This window comes from Ochotona princeps, chromosome 30, assembly GCF_030435755.1.
Source record: "Ochotona princeps isolate mOchPri1 chromosome 30, mOchPri1.hap1, whole genome shotgun sequence".
Classification (NCBI taxonomy): domain Eukaryota; kingdom Metazoa; phylum Chordata; class Mammalia; order Lagomorpha; family Ochotonidae; genus Ochotona; species Ochotona princeps.
Genome location: NC_080861.1, coordinates 2,726,673 through 2,743,943, shown reverse-complemented (window position 1 = coordinate 2,743,943; position 17,271 = coordinate 2,726,673). Strand labels below are relative to the sequence as shown.

Genomic DNA, 17,271 nt, shown 5'->3' with positions numbered 1-17,271 from the left:
TGTTCTGTGCTGCCCACCAACCACTAAGCAGCTTTGGCAAAAGCAGCCTATTGAATCTCTGTGTCACCCAATGAAGTGCAATTACAACTTCTCCAAAAAGGCAAAATCATAATTTGGAGAAGCACACTGTGTCACTTCCAAATTTGTCTCTCTTTGTGAAGTCTCTGGAATCCTCCAGTTATTTTTACATTTTAACAGTTATTATTCCATCATAATTTAGATTTTATAATAAATTTTACCAACACAAATGACCTTGTGATTTTGAATCCTTATTGAACCCAGATAAAGAATTGAGTCAACCAAAAAAAAAATGAGATTTGGGAATCTGAGTAAAATCTTTGGGATGGGAATGCCAATAATCTACAGCACAAAGGAACTTGAAAAAATTAACACAGCCATCCCTTGTAGCTTACCATGATGAAGTGCTAACTCAAGTGCATGCTTTGTGAGGTTAAGTGGGTACTGTATTTGAGCACTGTAGCACTTAGAATGATTGTAAGTGCAGCAGTGGAAAAATCATTTTAAGTGCACTTGAGTGATTACCAAGAGCAAATACAACCTGAAGTCCATTATCTCCCAGTTGAATCTGTTGAAGAACGCCCACAGCAGCCCCAGAAGAATGCCCCACCTTCTTTTAAAGATTTATTTTACTTTTTGAAGGCAGAATTAGAGACACCAGACACAGGGATCTTCCATCTGCTAGTTCACTCCCCAAATGGCCAGAGCTTTGCTGAACTAAACCACAACTTCCTCCAGGTGGATGAAGGACCAAGAACTTCAGTCATCCTCTACTGCTTTCCTGTATCACAGGCAAGGAGCTGGATCGGAAGTGGAGCAGCTAGAGGGTTAGCCTACCATGCAATAGCACTGACTCCAAGAAAAAGTTTTCTTATGAGGCTGATAAAACTGAAAGTCAAGTAAAAATTTAATTGTACAACAACTAAATTCATCCTTACCAAGTTTCTCATCTCAAAGTTATGGCACTGATTGTCAAGGAATAGAATTCTGAAACCTGGAACAAAGATACATGATTGGCCTCAGAAGAAACTAACAACGCAAACGGCTCTCTCTCCCATTACCACAAAATTCAGTCTCCCATACCCAAAGCAGCTGCCTTTTGAGTATTGGAGAAGATTATTTTGCTGCTGTTTGAAAACCCCTGATAGTTTTACATGGGCAAATGTTTTGAAGAGAGATATTCTCCTGAGGACTCACTATAGCCAGCCATACCTTCTAGGACCCTCAGGTCATATTTTGTATTGTTTCAGAGTGGACAAGTACACACTACAACCCATGAAGAAATAGCTTATTTCTTCACATACTCCAAACAAACCTAAAAAACGTGTGTGGGAGTAGATTCTAAAAGTAACTGATCACAGAAGATGGACTGTAAAACATTAGGCTGGGCCCGGCGTCACAGCCTAGTGCTGAAGTCCTTGCCTAGCACACACCAGGATCCCATATGGGTGCCGATTTGTGTCCCGGCTTCTCCACTTCCCATCTATCTACTTGCTTTTAGCCTGGGAAAACAGTTGAGGATGGCCCAAAGTCTTGGAATTCTGAACCCATGTGTGAAACCCAGAAAAAGCTCCTGCCACTGCGGCAAATTGGGGAGTGAATCAGCAGATGGAACAGCATTCTCCCCGTCTTTCCTTTGCAAAACCTGACTTTCCAATAAAAATAAACCTTTAAAATGATTTTTTTTAAACCTACATTAACTGGGAGTATACTCACTGGAGATTCGAGACGTAATGACTTAGAATATGTAGCTGAGAATGGCTGTAACTGTCTGTCAGAATGCTGCTGTGACAGCTCTAAGTCACAGCTTCCCTGGCGTTGACACTGAAACCTAAAAGTTCAAGAGGATCACTGGACTGGATCCATCACGTAAGAACTGCACACTCACGCCTCTACTCAGCAATCTGGCTCCAAAGCAGGACTCAGAAGGCAATGAAGCAATGGGATTCACAATCTTGCAAATCCGTGTGGTTTCCTTACTAAAAGCCAGATATGATTATAAGGGAATATGGTCATGTGGTCACACACCATCAAAAATAAGATAGAATCAGCATTCGGTACTTACTGATAATCAGAAAGTCTTAGTCTAAAGACATCTTTGACAACAGATTGCAGATCAGTAGTATCCCAAAGAATAAAACAGGTGGGCAGCCTACCAAAGCACTATTTGCTTTATGTAATGGTGGAAATTCTAGGTCTGGTAGGCACAATCTGAATTAAATACTCACAGGAGGGTCCATCCTCTCAACAGTTTCTGACCTATGTGAGTTCACAAACCCGAAGCCCCTTGACCAAAGGAAAGAACAGGCTCCTTGAAGAAGCAGACTGCACAATTATCCCAAGTACACACAACTCTTCCTCTTATTCCCCGAAGACAGTCAAGTCAATAAATACATTACTATACTGTTAAAAGGATCTATCAAGACATATTAATACACGAGTATTAAGAAATCCTATTTTTCCTGCACAGGTGATATCTGGAATTGTGGTTCAAATCTAATCAACAGTGGGCACACCAAACACGAGATAAAACGTCACCCCCCAAAATATTACTCATTGTTTCAAAATTCTTTTAAACTACAGAATGTTATATTAAAAGATAACAAATGCTTTTAAATCAAACCTCCAAAACTTCTTTACAATCTTAATGAAGTAGTGATGCCTGCAGTAAGTTGGTGTGGCAGATGCAAAAAGTGCCCACAAATAGTTCCTAACAAAAACACCAAACTCAGCCTCGGCGTGTTGGCCTAGCAGCTAGAACTCTGGCCTTGCACATGTCGGGATCCCATATGGCTCCGCTTCCCATCCAGCTCCCTGCCGTGGCCTGGGGCAGCAGTAGGGGACGGCCCAAGGACTTGCTTGGGACCCTGCACCGCATGAGAGGCTCAGAGGAGGCTCCTGGCTTTGGATCTGCTCAACTCTAGCTGTTGTGACCACTTGGGGAATGAATCAGCAGACACAAGATCTTTCTGTCTCTCCTTCTCTCTGTAAATCTACCTTTCCAGTAAAAATAAAAATAAACCTTTTTAAAAAAATCCATCAAGCCCCGGTTTTGAGGTTTTTTTTTTTTTTTTTATTGGTGGTAATTGGAGCAGTAGTAGAGAGTCCTGAGGGTACAAACCATTCACAAGTGCATCTGAAGAGGTCCAGAGCATCTTAAGAAAAGCTGAGTTTGCCTCCTAGTGAACAGACACTTTTTAAATGACTTTTATCTCAGATAGCCAGGAATTGATAAAGAAAACAAAAATAGAAAATGCCCTTTGACAGTTGCTAATTGCTAATAGCAGATTGTGGTGATTCCAAAAGTTCACATTCATGAGCCAGCCAATTAAAGAAATTATGTGAAAGATGGGCTAAGAGTTGCCACAGTTAAAGGAAAAAGTGAGAGTTTTTCATTCCCTGCCTTTACTTTTCTCCTTCCGCACAGACTAGTGTCAAGGAAGCTGGGGTACCATTATTAACTGCTAAGCTTCTCTGCTTCTTGGCCTTATCAACCCCTTATGATGAACCCATTTTCTGAAAACAAATCATTGTTCAAATAACTTCTTTGCATAACCTGGGCATCTTATCCTAAACACCAGTTACATCAGTAAATTCTCTGACACCTTGAACAAAAATGTGCGTTAATTCAGAGTAAGGAATACTATGCTTGACAAAATTTTTCGTGGCTCAAAATAATACAACTAATCATAAACCTAATCCTTCTCTTTTCCACTTAACAAGAATAGTGACATTGTATTCTCAATCTACAGATTTGAATCTACAAATACAACTTATAATCTTGTTAAGACCTCTGAAGGTGTGAATTTATCATGCGTTGTCCAAATTTCATCCCCAATATAATAATGAGAAAAAGAGCTGCTCAACAATCCAATACCATGAACCCACATCAGCTGGTTTCTATACGTCCTAACAGGAAGGAAATCACGGTCCGGAAACCAGCAATGGGAGCTGTCATTACAACCGGTTACCTTCAGGGCTTCAGAAAGAAAATCAAACTACCACACAATTCTGTACAGCTAGACATTTCAGACTTCAAAGTCACTACACTTTTGAACATCCAAAATCAGCTTTCTCTTATCACTGTCTTTTTTTTTTAAAAACAAAATTATTTTTATCTCAAAGTCAGATACATAGAGAGGAGGAGAGACAGACAGGAAGATCTTCTGTCCAATGATGTACTCCCCAAGCAGCTGGAGCAGCCGGAGCTGTGATGATCTGAAGCCAAGAGCCAGGAGCTCTTTGGGGTCTCCCACACGGGTGCAGGATCCCAAAGCTTTGGGCCATCCTCAACTACTTTCCCAGGCCACAGCAGGGAGCTGGAAGGGAAGCGAGAGCGGGCCCCGGGACTAGAACCACCGCCCATATGGGATCCTGGCATGTTCAGGAGAGAATGTTAGCCGCGCCAGGCCTTCATTATTGCCTTTTTAAAAATGATTTATTTTTATGTGTTTTACCACTCTGCATTGCAGGATCATGTCCTCTGTAATCCTACCATAGACTTCTGATTAGGAAACAAAGTATATTAAAGCTCGTCAACCAAAAGGATCCTCCAGATGGCACAGAATCATGTCAACATATGTACTCAATTTGCTTTAACAGTTCAGAAATACATGGCCATTTGTAAAAAAGGTTCTCCTTTATATATGATTAAAGGTGGTGTTTAAGAATGAGAAAGCGTAAAAGCATACTCAATCAAAATTTGTTAATGAAGAAATCTAAGAACTTTCGCTTTTATCTGGATATAACTTTATTCATACATTTTCTTTCAATTTTTACTGATAATAAAAGCAGGGAGCTATTAAGTTGAGTCCCTGCTTTTAAAATCAAACCAGCAACACTGATAGAATTATGATTCCTTATGAAGGACTACACTATTCTAACAAAATGGGAAAAACCTGACGGGGGGTGGGAGTTTGAGGGGGAATCCCAGCCTATACAAAAATGCACCACATAATTCAAAATTCAAAATAAAAACATAAAACAATTAAAAAATTAAAAATCAAAAATCAAACTAGTAGAAAGTGTATTTCACATATTTAAATATTTATACACAATAGTGCACATAACATATAAAGGCTGTTTCCTAAAAATTTTCTCTATTACATACTGCTATCCTAATGACAAGCACAAGTTATTGTACTTACTTGATCTGCCATAGATCATTTCTATACAAAATTATATACACTGACATTACAATGCCTTTGCAAGATAATCTAGGAAGACAGTAAGATCTACAACACCCAAGTAATTTAACTCAACAAAGTTAATATCAACCAGCACATGACATGAAACAACAGTAACATACTAACTAAAAGTTAGATTCATAAAAAGAGGAAGGCACATTTGGATGTAACTGAGCACAAAATAATTTACAGAATACGCTGACTGTATACCAACTACCCAGGAAGTTTCTATAAATCTACCTGGCTTTGCAGAAACAAACCAAAAGAAAATAGGAAAACATTTTTACACGAAAATTGATAAGCAACAAATACTGAGAAACAGAAGACAGTGTGAATCAAATAGCATGCAATTAAAACCCCAAAAGCCTTGAAGACATGCTGTCCAGGACTTCCTTTTGATTTCAAATAACTTAAGACTTTCACAGTGACAATAACATGGCACAAAGCTTATTATGAAATATCCTGAAACAGATCCATATCTGTTTAACAGTTTAACATATGCACAAACTGGTAATGTGTGACTATCAAGTACAAATAATGAGGGGGTTTACAGATAATCCAGCTAAATCTCTTGCAGAGGCCAATAACGACCACTAAAAATACAAGTATAAATAAATGTGGGGTAAATCCTAAGCTATAACATTGGAACAGCACTAAAGACCTAGTTAATTAATAAGATAATGGGTCCTGGATTCATGAAACATAGACTAATTTAAAAAATTTTATAGTCCAATTAACACTTATGGAGGCTGCTTATTTCATCTGATATTAGCCCTTCACCAGGACTCAAAAACACCTGTTTTACCAAAAGCATGATTCAAATGCTTTGTGATGTGTTTGGCATAGCAATGATTTGCTACATCAATAAAGTTACAGCAAAATGATAAAAAATAAAATATGCATTCATTCTTTTTATATTATTTAAAAAAAGAGGAAAGAAAAAACCAGGTCTGTGCAATGGACATCACTGACAGTAATCTAGGTGGGCTGGGGGTCTCCCTAACCACAGGTACTGCTGGGACAGGCGTGACAGGCTGAGACGGAACAAGCAACGGAATAGGCACAGCACAGGGTCAGAGGATGGAGAGTGGTGAGCCTGCGAGACCTGGACTGGAACTTACTGCAGTGGCAGCAGCAACAGCAAACTAAGAAACAGGCAATGAAGGGAGTCAGTAAGGTTGATCTGTAAAGCTTTGGACAACACAACTTTAAAACCAGCCTCAAGGCGAAGAATCTGCTAATCGGAGTTGCAATGACCATGGACACAGGCATAATGAACAGGTTACTGATGCCTCCCTCACAAAGGAACAAAACTTAATGTCAACCTCAGATTAGACTAAGGATGATCTCAAGGAACTGGTGGATAAAGAATTTTGAAAATTTGTTCTAACGCCATTAAAAACAGTGAGAAGCACACAAAAGAACCCGAAGAATTTAGGGAACACATTACAAAAAAAGGGACAATACTAAAACAAAATCAAGCCGAATTATTAGAAATAATACAGAAGATTACAACTTCAGTGGAAAGCCTCAACAGAATGAGAGACGCAGATGAAAGAATCTCAGAGCTGGAAGACATCTCCTGCAATAACACAAAAACAGAGCTGGAAGAGGAACAGAGTCAAGCCAAAAAAAGTAGCAGGAATTAAGGGACACAATCAAAAAACCAGACCTAAGAATTGTGGGAGGTTCAGGAGGTACAGAAAGAGAAGCTAAGGTTAAAGATAAAATCTGACACAACTTGACGCTAAAAACTCTAAGCAAGATAGGCTTAGAAAGAATATTCTACAATATATCAAACCAATATACGAAAAACCAATGGCAACATCATAGTATGAGAAAAGACTGGAAGCTTTTCCACTAAGATCTGGAACTAACCAAGGATATACATTTTCATCACTGCTATTAAACATAGTATTGGAAGTCTTCGCTATAGCTACTGGGCAAGAGAAAAAAATTAAAGGAATTGAAACTGGAAACAACTGATTAAAATTACCCTTGCTCACAGGTGACAAGATTCTAAACCTAGGAGAATCCAAACAATTGCTACAGAGATATTGGAGCTCATAAGAGTTTGGCAGGGTATACTCCACTGCTGGTGGGGCTGCAGGCTGGTACAGCCTCTATGGAAATCAGTATGGAGAGCATTCAAACAACTCAAATACAACATACCGTATGACCCGGCAATAGCACTCCTAGGAATATATCCAGAACACTTGTTTTATGAGAAACCAACATGCACTCCTATGCTCATAGCAGCACAATCAGTAATTGCAAAGACATGGAAGCAACCAAAATGCCCATCAACAGAGGATTGGATAAGAAAGCTATGGTTCATCTACTCCATGGAATACTACTCAGCTATTAAACAAAACAAAATGCAGTTCTTTGTGGCCAAATGGGCCAAACTGGAAACCATAATGCTAAGGGAAATGAGCCAATCCCAAAAGGTTAAATACCACATGTTTGCCTTAATTTAAGATGACACGATGTTATGTACAACAAGTTATGTTATGAATGTTATATGTTGTGTATAAACCTAAATTGAAATGTCAATGAGGTGGTCACAGAAGGTGGATAAGAAATCGCATTTACTTTTACCATATTGGTTACTTGTTACTATGTCAATTAATTCCATGGTGATGTAAATTTTTGCTGATGGTATGTTGGAGCTTTTAATTGATCGGGATGATAGTCTGCTGGCTCTGTCTTCAGACCAGAGAGTGTATACCTAAGAAGCCGTTGAACTTATCTGGACAATAAGATGCTGGACTCTATGTTTGGTATATGCTTGCAATGGGGGAATCTCAAGTGAACTTGAACTGTGGTTATGCAACAAGGTGGAGGAATCCACCATGGTGGGAGGGTTTGGGGAGGGGTGGGGAGAATCCCAGTACCTATGAAACTGTGTCACATAATACAATGTAATTAATGAATTTAAAATAAAATTTAAAAAAAAAAAAAAAAAAAAAAAAGAGTTTGGCAGGGTAGCAGGATGCAAAATTAATGAACATAAATGGATAGCCCTAGTGTGCATAAATACCTTCATGGCTGAGAAAGAATCTGTAAGTCCAGTCCCCTGTAAAACAGCAGGGAAGAATCTTCAATGCCCTAGGATAACCCTAACCAAAGACGCACAAGACCTCTATGATGAAAAGTGCAAAATAGTAAAAGAAATAGAATATCTTAAAGGATGGGAAAATTTATCATGTTCCTGGATTGGGAGAATCAATAGCATCAAAAAGTCCACATTGTCAAAACTAATACACCGATTCAATGTGATCCCAAGCAAAAGTCCAACAACATTAATCCCAAAAATGCAAAAGATGATGCAAAAATTCATCTGGAAACATAAGCGACTTTGAATAGACAAAGTCATCCTGAAGGAAAAAGAAAAAAGAAAAGCTGGCAGGAACGCAGTGCCACACTTCCAGATGCACTACAAAGCAGTGGTCACCAAAACCACCTAACATTAGCACAGAAGTAGAAAAGATAAATGGAACAAAATAAAAATCCCGGAAGGGAACCCACACATGTATAGCTAACTGATTTTGGAAAAGAAAACTGAAAATAACCCAGGGAAAAAGTCTGGTACCTACAACAAACGCTGCTTGGGTAACTGAATAGCAGACTGCAGAAGCAAGGCAGCACCTGTCACCTTCCACGGTGTGATGTGCAGTGGGTTACGGGCCAGTAGTTAAGATGCACAAACCACACACCCCTGCCACATGTTTTCTATTGTATTTCTTCTTATTTTTACTTGAAACCAAAGTCGTGCTAATAGTCTTTTATTATTTGCACTGCTTTCAATTATTAACATTAATATATCGGAGTATTCATCTATCCTAGCGGTGCTTTAGCTAGCCTCAACTTTTTACTACCAATTGTTTTTAAGAAGATATATTTATCTTTATTGGAAAGGCAGATCAGATTTATGGAGAGAGGGAGAGACCTGGGGTAGTGGGGGATGGTGACGGAGGAAGGGGGGAGGGGTAGAAGAAGGAATCCCTTTAACCTACAAAACCATGTAACGGGGGAAGAACAAAGCAAAACAAGCAAAAAAGAAAATACTGAATGGAAAGATTTAGCACTATTACTAATTGATGGTAAAAGAACTCCATATTCAACTATTAATCCCTATGCTGTTATCTCTATTTTCAAGTTACTCTTACATAAATATAAAGAACCTAACTGCTAGTACCAGAAAAGCAAATGTGAACAATGTAGATTTGTTAAAAGGTAAACCAGCATTATTTTTGAGAGAAATCTAGCTTTATTTTCTCTATTATAGAATTAGAAACTAACCTTTATCCAAAAATTCCAGGTATGATATATAAAAAACATATAAACATGAATAATGAAACATTTTATTATACTGAAAACTATAAAAACACACTGAACAAGCACTAAAACAATTACGGCTTGTTCTTATAATAAATTAGTAAAAAGCCAGTAAGCTGCTCTTCAAATTCTTAATAACATTTAGTATGCACAGAGGAGAAATAAAAGTAAAATGGTTACAAAAGACCTCACACATGAAACAAACAGAGTGTCATTTGGCTTTTAATTTATTGCATAAGATTACTACAGCACACCCTGTTTTTCTATCAAATGCTCTGCAATACATATGCTATTTTATTATATCAAATTAAAAATATAAGGGCAGCAAAACTTAATTTCAAACATAGTGTACTATTAAATAAAATGTGTTTCCTCATGCTCATTACAAACCAAATCAAAACAAAAACCTTTAAGAAACTTCTGCATTACATGATTGAAAGAATACATGACTCATAACATATACAGTAACAGGTTCCACGTAAGTTACTGACTGCAAAACTTTGTACATGAAATAACAACACTCAAAATTTACCTGCATCGCACTTTTCCCCAGTTTGACCACCTCAAACAGTGTGACAGGCTCCCCTTCGCCGTTCTGCTGGGCATGCCCATTAGCTCTTCCCCGGCCCGGCCCTCGAGCTCCAGCTTCAATTCTGCCCTTCTCTCCTGGAGACTTTCGAGGTTTCTTATTTGTAGACTGAAGAAAAAGACAAAGTAAAACTACATTAAATAAAGCTTTATTTTGCTTTACAGTGAATGATCTCAATTAAATTTGATGCCACAAAACTATGTAGCACTTCCACTGATAAGATACTCTTTAATCAAAGGAAGTCTAGCAATTTGTTTCCAATAAGAATAAAGTGTAAGCAGAAAAACTTTAAAGTTTATTATATACACTCTAAAGTAGAAAAACTGATTCAGTACTTTACACAATGTCAATGTTCAATATTTAAACTATGCCTTCCTCACACCTTCTGTGACAATAATTTCTCAGAAACTTTGTTCAATATTACTGAAAAAAAGTACTTGTATATTCAACTTTTCCAAAGCACGCACTTATTTCTTCATCATGCCACAAGCAGAGTAATAAAGCAAACCTTCTCACCTACTGAAATCTATTCTTTAATTAAAGTATTAATCTAATTAAAGTATTTATGTCTCTTTCCCACACTCCCACTTCTAATTAAACATCACATAATCTGTCTCATCTTGAGAGCCAAACTTGGTAAAAATTATTTGTAGTCAACTTATTTATCTCCATTAATATCATTCATTAACTCATTAATGACTTGTTTCAGCAAATTTTGCAATGGCATCAATGTTGGTAAATACGTATGTCTTGGAATGGTCCCTGAACAGGCCACGTGACTTTCTCTCCTCTGAGGTATGTCTCCCTCTTGGCACTCCTTACTTGGTAGTGTCAGCTAGAAGTGTATCCTAGATATCTTTCATTCTTCATCCTTCTACTCTGTATTAATCAATTCATTCGCTCATCCCCTGTTGGAGTCCAGTTACCAGTTTTTTTGTTCCTCATCTCCGAATTCATTTTTATTTCTCCTGCTTTGTGCAGGACTCCACTGGCATTTCTCCCTTGAAATCTGCTGCACCATACTGCATTGTGAATACAGAGCACACAGGAACGTTACACAGCACAGCACGGAGGGGACTTCTCTGCCTGGCTTCGGTACCTTCCTCCTGTATCTGCTACAATGATGCTCCCCACAGCATCCTTCTCACTCCTCTTAGTAGTCCAGGCCCTAAAACCCCCACTGCGTGGAAAACAATACACAGTTAACTGCTTGGTTTTATCGGGGTCCCCGGGGGTCTCCTGTACCCGCAGAAGAAACCACCCGACACTCCAGGCTCTGTTTCAAGCGCCACTTTACTTCCAACCAGTCTTTCTTCGTCTTCGTCGTCTGTTCCGTCCGTCCGTCCGTCCATCCGTCCGTCCATCCGTAGCTCCCTGTAGCCTAAAACGGGGTGCTTATATATCCTTTTTTCCCGTGGATCCACTGGGTGCTACCTGATTAGCCAGCCCTGGAGAGGAGGCCGCAGCTGCCACCACAGGACGTTCTTCAGCAACCCGCTCCCCACAGGTTTGAAATAATGTTTCTTTTTAGAACAGTTTTAGGTTTACAAAAACATTGATGACTACTTCATAACTAGTTACTCCTACTATTCAGCAACATGGTATATGCCAGGCTGACCCACCACCCGTGACGCCAGTCTGCTAGCTAGGTGCTTCTCTTCCGGCCCAGCTCCTTGTTAATGCACCTGCCAAAGCAGCAGCTGCTGTCTCAGAGGGTTCGGGAAACCTGACTGCAAGTCCAGACTCCTGGTTCTGGTCTGACAGTCAGGCCTGTTGCAGCCAACTAAGGAGAAAATGAGTGAACGCAAGATCTGTCTCTCTTTTCTGTTACTTTGACCTACAAATAAATAAACACATCTTTACGAGTCTACATCAGTATGATGCACCTGTTTCATTAGTGAACCAATAGTCATACACAAACATTAAGCTCATTCTTGGTTCAGGTTCCCTCCCTCTTCCCAGCTACCACCTCCTACCTCCCTACCCCTATTCGAGTCCCTTTCTTTCCCAGGCAACCATGCATACACCCTATTACGTTCAGCCTCCTATCTCCCCAAGCTCCTCTTGGCTATGAGACTTCCTCAGATTCCACTGTTGTACGACACTGAAGAGGGCTGCTCAAGCATTTCCCTAACTATCCTTCACATTTCCCTAAATATCCTGACACTTTTCCCCCCTTTTACTGGTGAACTGGGATTATGAACTTGAGAGAGGAAGATGGGAGAGGTAAAGTGTCACTTTTATTGCCTCATATCAAGAGCAAAAAAAAGCTACCCGCACGGTCGATCTGATGCTGATCTTAGCCACTGAGCTGAGCTTTCTCCCCTTCCCCTTTCCCAGACCACAGCCTTTGGGAAATGGTCTCACTGCTCCTGCTCACATGAAAGCGGTCAGGAATCCCACTGTCCCCTGGAGGGGAGTAGAATTTACAGATTACCTGGAAATCTTCCACATGACAGCCATTTACATCAGTATATACTGACCAACATTCACTTCATACTCTGCGTTATGATTCAATATCCTTTTTATTCTTTCATTCAAATAGTTTCAGGTTTCATTATTGGGAACTCTGAGTTGACTAAACATATCCCTTTCCCTGTGTTTGGGATGGTATAATTTTCAGTATCTGGTTCCTTAATGGCAGACTAAGATGTTCCAGGAATCTCTATGAAAGTCCTAAATTACAGATATACACACACAATTATGAAACCATGAAAAAAAATTTATCTTAAAAACTTCCCCCACCCCCGCCCTGAGCTGGGGCTGGCAGGGCGGCTCAGGAGCTATTCCTCCACCTGAAAAGCACTGGGATCCCACAAAAGTGCTGATCCCTGTCTCTGCTGCCCACCTGCCACCCATGCTCACGGCCTGAGGAAGCAGCAGAGGACACCCAAGTCCCTGAGCCCCTGCACCCACACAGGAGAGCAGTTCCTGCTGCTAACAGCTTCAACTGCAGCTGCTGTAGACACCTGAGGAGGGAACCAGTGAACAAGGATTCTTTCCTTCTGTTGTTTTCTCTCTGTAAATCTGCCTTTTCAATGAAAATTAAATAAATCTTCAAAAAGAAATCTCTTAGTTCATCTCTCTGATTCTCAAATAAATAAAAAATAAATTTAAATCCTCCATGCTTTACTTAATCAAACTTCCTCCTCCCCTGACACTGAACTGTTCTGAAGGTATTTCAATTTATTACTAATATTCCATTACAAAGACATGCTTTGTCATGCGTTCGCTTAATCACAGACATTTAGGTATAACTGCTCAACAATGATCCATAAAGCTGTTCTAATTACTCACAACTGAAGTTCTCCAGACAGTCTAAAATCTGTTATTCATACAAGGCTATTTCAGAAACTTTGTAGAAAATATCTATTAGGAAAATATACGTACAAATTGAAAAATAAACCTACACTAAAATAAACCTTTAAGTTCCACAAACTTTAAAAAATACTCTAGTAAATGTAGGAATACAGTTGCTGGGACATTTGCTCTCAGCCTCCAACATGTCCCAGTGTGGCTATGCCATCTGCCAGTTAAACCAGCTACGGATCTCGAGATCCGGATGCATCCAGCATGTTCTTACCGGGAAACTGGTTTCAAGGTTTTTGAATTTCAGTCACTAAGTACACAATGGTTTAATGTGCAATACCAAAAAGGGAATTAAAAAAAAGATTTAGTTATTTTTGTTTGAAATGCAGATTTCACAAAGAAGAGACAAAGAGAAGGGTCTTCCATCCACCGATTCAGTAACCAAATTGCCACCAAGGACACAGCTGAGATGGTACTAAGTTAGGAGCCAGGAACTTCTTCCAGGCCTCCCACATGAGTGCTGAGGCTCAAGGCCCCTGGCCATCCTACATTGCATCCCCAGGCCATAAACAACTGTATAGAAAGTGGAGCATCTGGGACATGAAACAGCTGGGCTGCCAGCATTTGCAGAGAGAGAGGGCTAGCTAGGCTATTGTGCCGGCCACAGATAAAGAAATACTAAATAATCAATAATTCTTTGTTTTCTTCATCTGAATTACCACTGTCAATTTTATCTCCTGACTAGATCCTTTACTGTTCAACATGTTAAACATACCTCGTGGCGTGGCAAACAGAACATGTGAAGTTGGCAAAGCAGAAATAAGATGTAAAAGTGAAATATTAACTTAGTAACAGCATGTAAAAATATCTAGTTAAACATTTTATATTGACTGACAAAAATAATTTAAGAAATTAGATTTTATTGCTTAAACAACTGTATTAATTCCAATTTCACTGACTAGAACATTTTAATTTGCATATGCCTCACTTCAAAACATGACGTTTTCAGGCAACTTTAAATTGATAGCTGTAGCAGCCTCTTTAGAGGGATATGTGGCCATAAATGAGTAGGTGAGAATCAATTATCTTCTTTTCCTTATCTAGTAATTTATCCATTAACTGTATGATTGGAACAATTAAAGTCTGTTGAGCAAGTGATGGGAATATATAATATATATTTAAATACTACAAAAACAGGTTTTCTGATGTAACCTGAACACTTTACTCCAATTCCTTCAACCTCCTGCTTGGGGAATTTTTTCACTGACAAGTTAGTAGATATGTTGCTTCAACTACTAAGTAGGTTGAGAACTTCTCTCATGGAGCCGTAGATAGTCAAGCTTTTATAATTCATATCTAAGAGCCAAGTGTTAATTATGTAGATTATTACCAAATAAGCATAATCATAAACCAGATCTAATAATGAGAAAACTGACAACCAATAACCGTCTTCTTTGAACGTCTCTAGATAAAAGCAAAAAGAAAGCTGAGTGAAGAATTCTTGGAATTCTTTTGGAAACATACAGATAGAGTGCTCCTGTTTGCTGGTTAAACCCACAAATTCCTGCAAGGGTGAAAGCCAGAAAACCAGACACTTAATCCAGCTCTCCAATACACGCATGAGAAACCCAGTGAGCAGAGCCGTAACTGCTGGTACCCGGGTCTGCTCCAGCAAAGAGTCTGCAGGAGCCCAAGCTGGAACCCAGGCACTCCAACGGGAGACACCGGCATCTTCACCAGTGTGCCTTACTCACAAAGTTAAATATCTGCTCTTTATAAAACATTAAAACTTGCCAGCTTAGGCAAAGCCATTTGAAAAGGACTGAAAACTAAAAATTATAGTAGAAAATGTATGAAAATTTCCTAACATTCAGTTTGGCAACAGTTTAACAAAACAAAGTGCCAACTACAGAACAATCAGCAAACTGAACTTCACAAAAAATAGAAACATTTACTTTTCCATATAGAAAATCAGCAGATAGCCACAGCAACATCACCAAAGCCCACCGTTTGCCTCACTGAAGCAAGCGGGGCTTAGACATGCATCACCTGACCGGACGTATACAGACTGCCCCGGACCGCCCACTCCCCCCTACAGATTTGTCACTGTGCCAATGCCCACTTGCTTCATTACTGCAGTCTCATAAGACTTGTTATGTAGTAGTCAAAGTCCTCTGTGTCCATAATTCTCCAATATTGCTTTGTCTCATGGAGATGTTGCATTTCTGTATATATTTTAGAAAAATCAGTTTTGAGAAACCAGGAAAATTTTTTAATTCGCTGTAAATATGTTCCAGAAATAAATTAAGATGCATACAAATTTGATGCTTAGCGATGTGTATTTTCTATAATGGCCCAATTTAAGAACCATGTGTACACATTTGCTCAAGAAGCAGCACCAAAGCCTAATGGATTACAGGCCAACAGAGCAGGGTCTGGCTCATTTGGGAACCGGGCTCTTCCCCTGCCAATCATTTCTGCTGTCGTCTCAGGGAAGGGGCAAAGTGGGGCTGGATCTAAATGTTAGATGCCTGTGTGTTGTCAGAAAGCAGGAGTGTAAGTCTGTAACCCCACGTCCACAGAGGTGAGCTATATACACGCCTGTTTCAAGACCTTGGTCATTGGGGCAGCAACACATGCCTGTCCTGGATTTGGATCCCAAACCGCACTGCAATGACCCTGGCTACTACAAACAGAACAGCTACACCCCTCCTAGACAGACACACCCCACACTCTGACATCGCTACTAATAATGGCGGTGAAAAACAGAAAGACTACATGCTTCAGCATCTAACTTGAACTAAACGCAAAACTGCCTATCAAATTGACATCCACAGCACTTCTTCAGAAAAACACTAATTCTTAAATTCACAGAAGCAACTAATCCAACACACACAAGAGTGTCAAAGTAAGAGACAAGACTGACAAAAGAAACACACCATGATGAGAACACACGAAAACCAAGAAAAGTAGAAATACTTCATTTTCAGACTCCTAGACAAGAAACAATGATGAAACACGAAGCAAAGAATTCAAAAGAATAATTAGGATGTTTAAGAAGATTAAAATTCTAAAAATCTTAGAGAACTCAGTGAATGAAAAGGTAGATGAAGAGGCAGGCAAGCGGTCCCATGGTTGAAACGTTAGTTCAGACACTTGTGTGTCCCACTGGCGTGCTGCGATTCTGCTGCAGCCTCCTCCTGATGCAACACCTGGAAGGCACTGCTCATGGCTCATAGACACCTGGACTGAGATCTTGGCTGATGACTATGGACTTGACCCATCACAGCTATTCCATTCAATCAGGGAGTGAAGTAACAAAGCAGAGCTATTTCTCTCTGCCACTTAAATAAGTTTTATAAATTTTAGACATAAACGCAGTTTTAAAGTCTCAACAACAGGCCAGATCAAGTCGAACAAAAAGAATATCCAAACAAGATATTCCTAAAGTATCTGTCAGACAAAAAAAAGAAAAAAACAGACAACAAAACAAAGCAGCAGGAGGAGTGAGGACAGCCACCAGGACTCCTGACACATTAAGTATTCAAGCACCACACAGAACAGTAGAGGCACAGAAAATGTATTCACAATCTGGAGAAAATTCTGGGATATCCCATTACAAGACAGAACCCCAAAATACTCATGAGCAGACAACCTCCGTACCTGGCACACTATGGTCAAACAAACCCTCAATAGTAGCAACACACAATGAGAATTCTAAAATCTTCTAGAGAAAAGCCCACAGTGCAATCAGCTCTGCAGCTGAGCAAGGTCAGCAGCAGGCTGCAACTGTAGTCAGGTCCCATGGGCTCTGCTCCGCTCCCACTG

General features: G+C 39.6%; 1 protein-coding gene across 3 annotated transcripts in view; it reads right to left on the bottom strand.

Annotated features, from left to right (window-relative positions):
- Window positions 1-17,271, bottom strand: part of STAG1 (STAG1 cohesin complex component) — a 235,254-nt gene that overhangs the window by 127,210 nt on the left and 90,773 nt on the right. For all 3 annotated transcript variants that reach the window (XM_004588335.4, XM_058657275.1, XM_058657277.1), the window contains exon 5: window positions 10,078-10,242. In XM_004588335.4, the coding sequence (XP_004588392.2) occupies window positions 10,078-10,242 (165 nt within the window). The remainder of the gene's footprint in view (window positions 1-10,077; window positions 10,243-17,271) is intronic.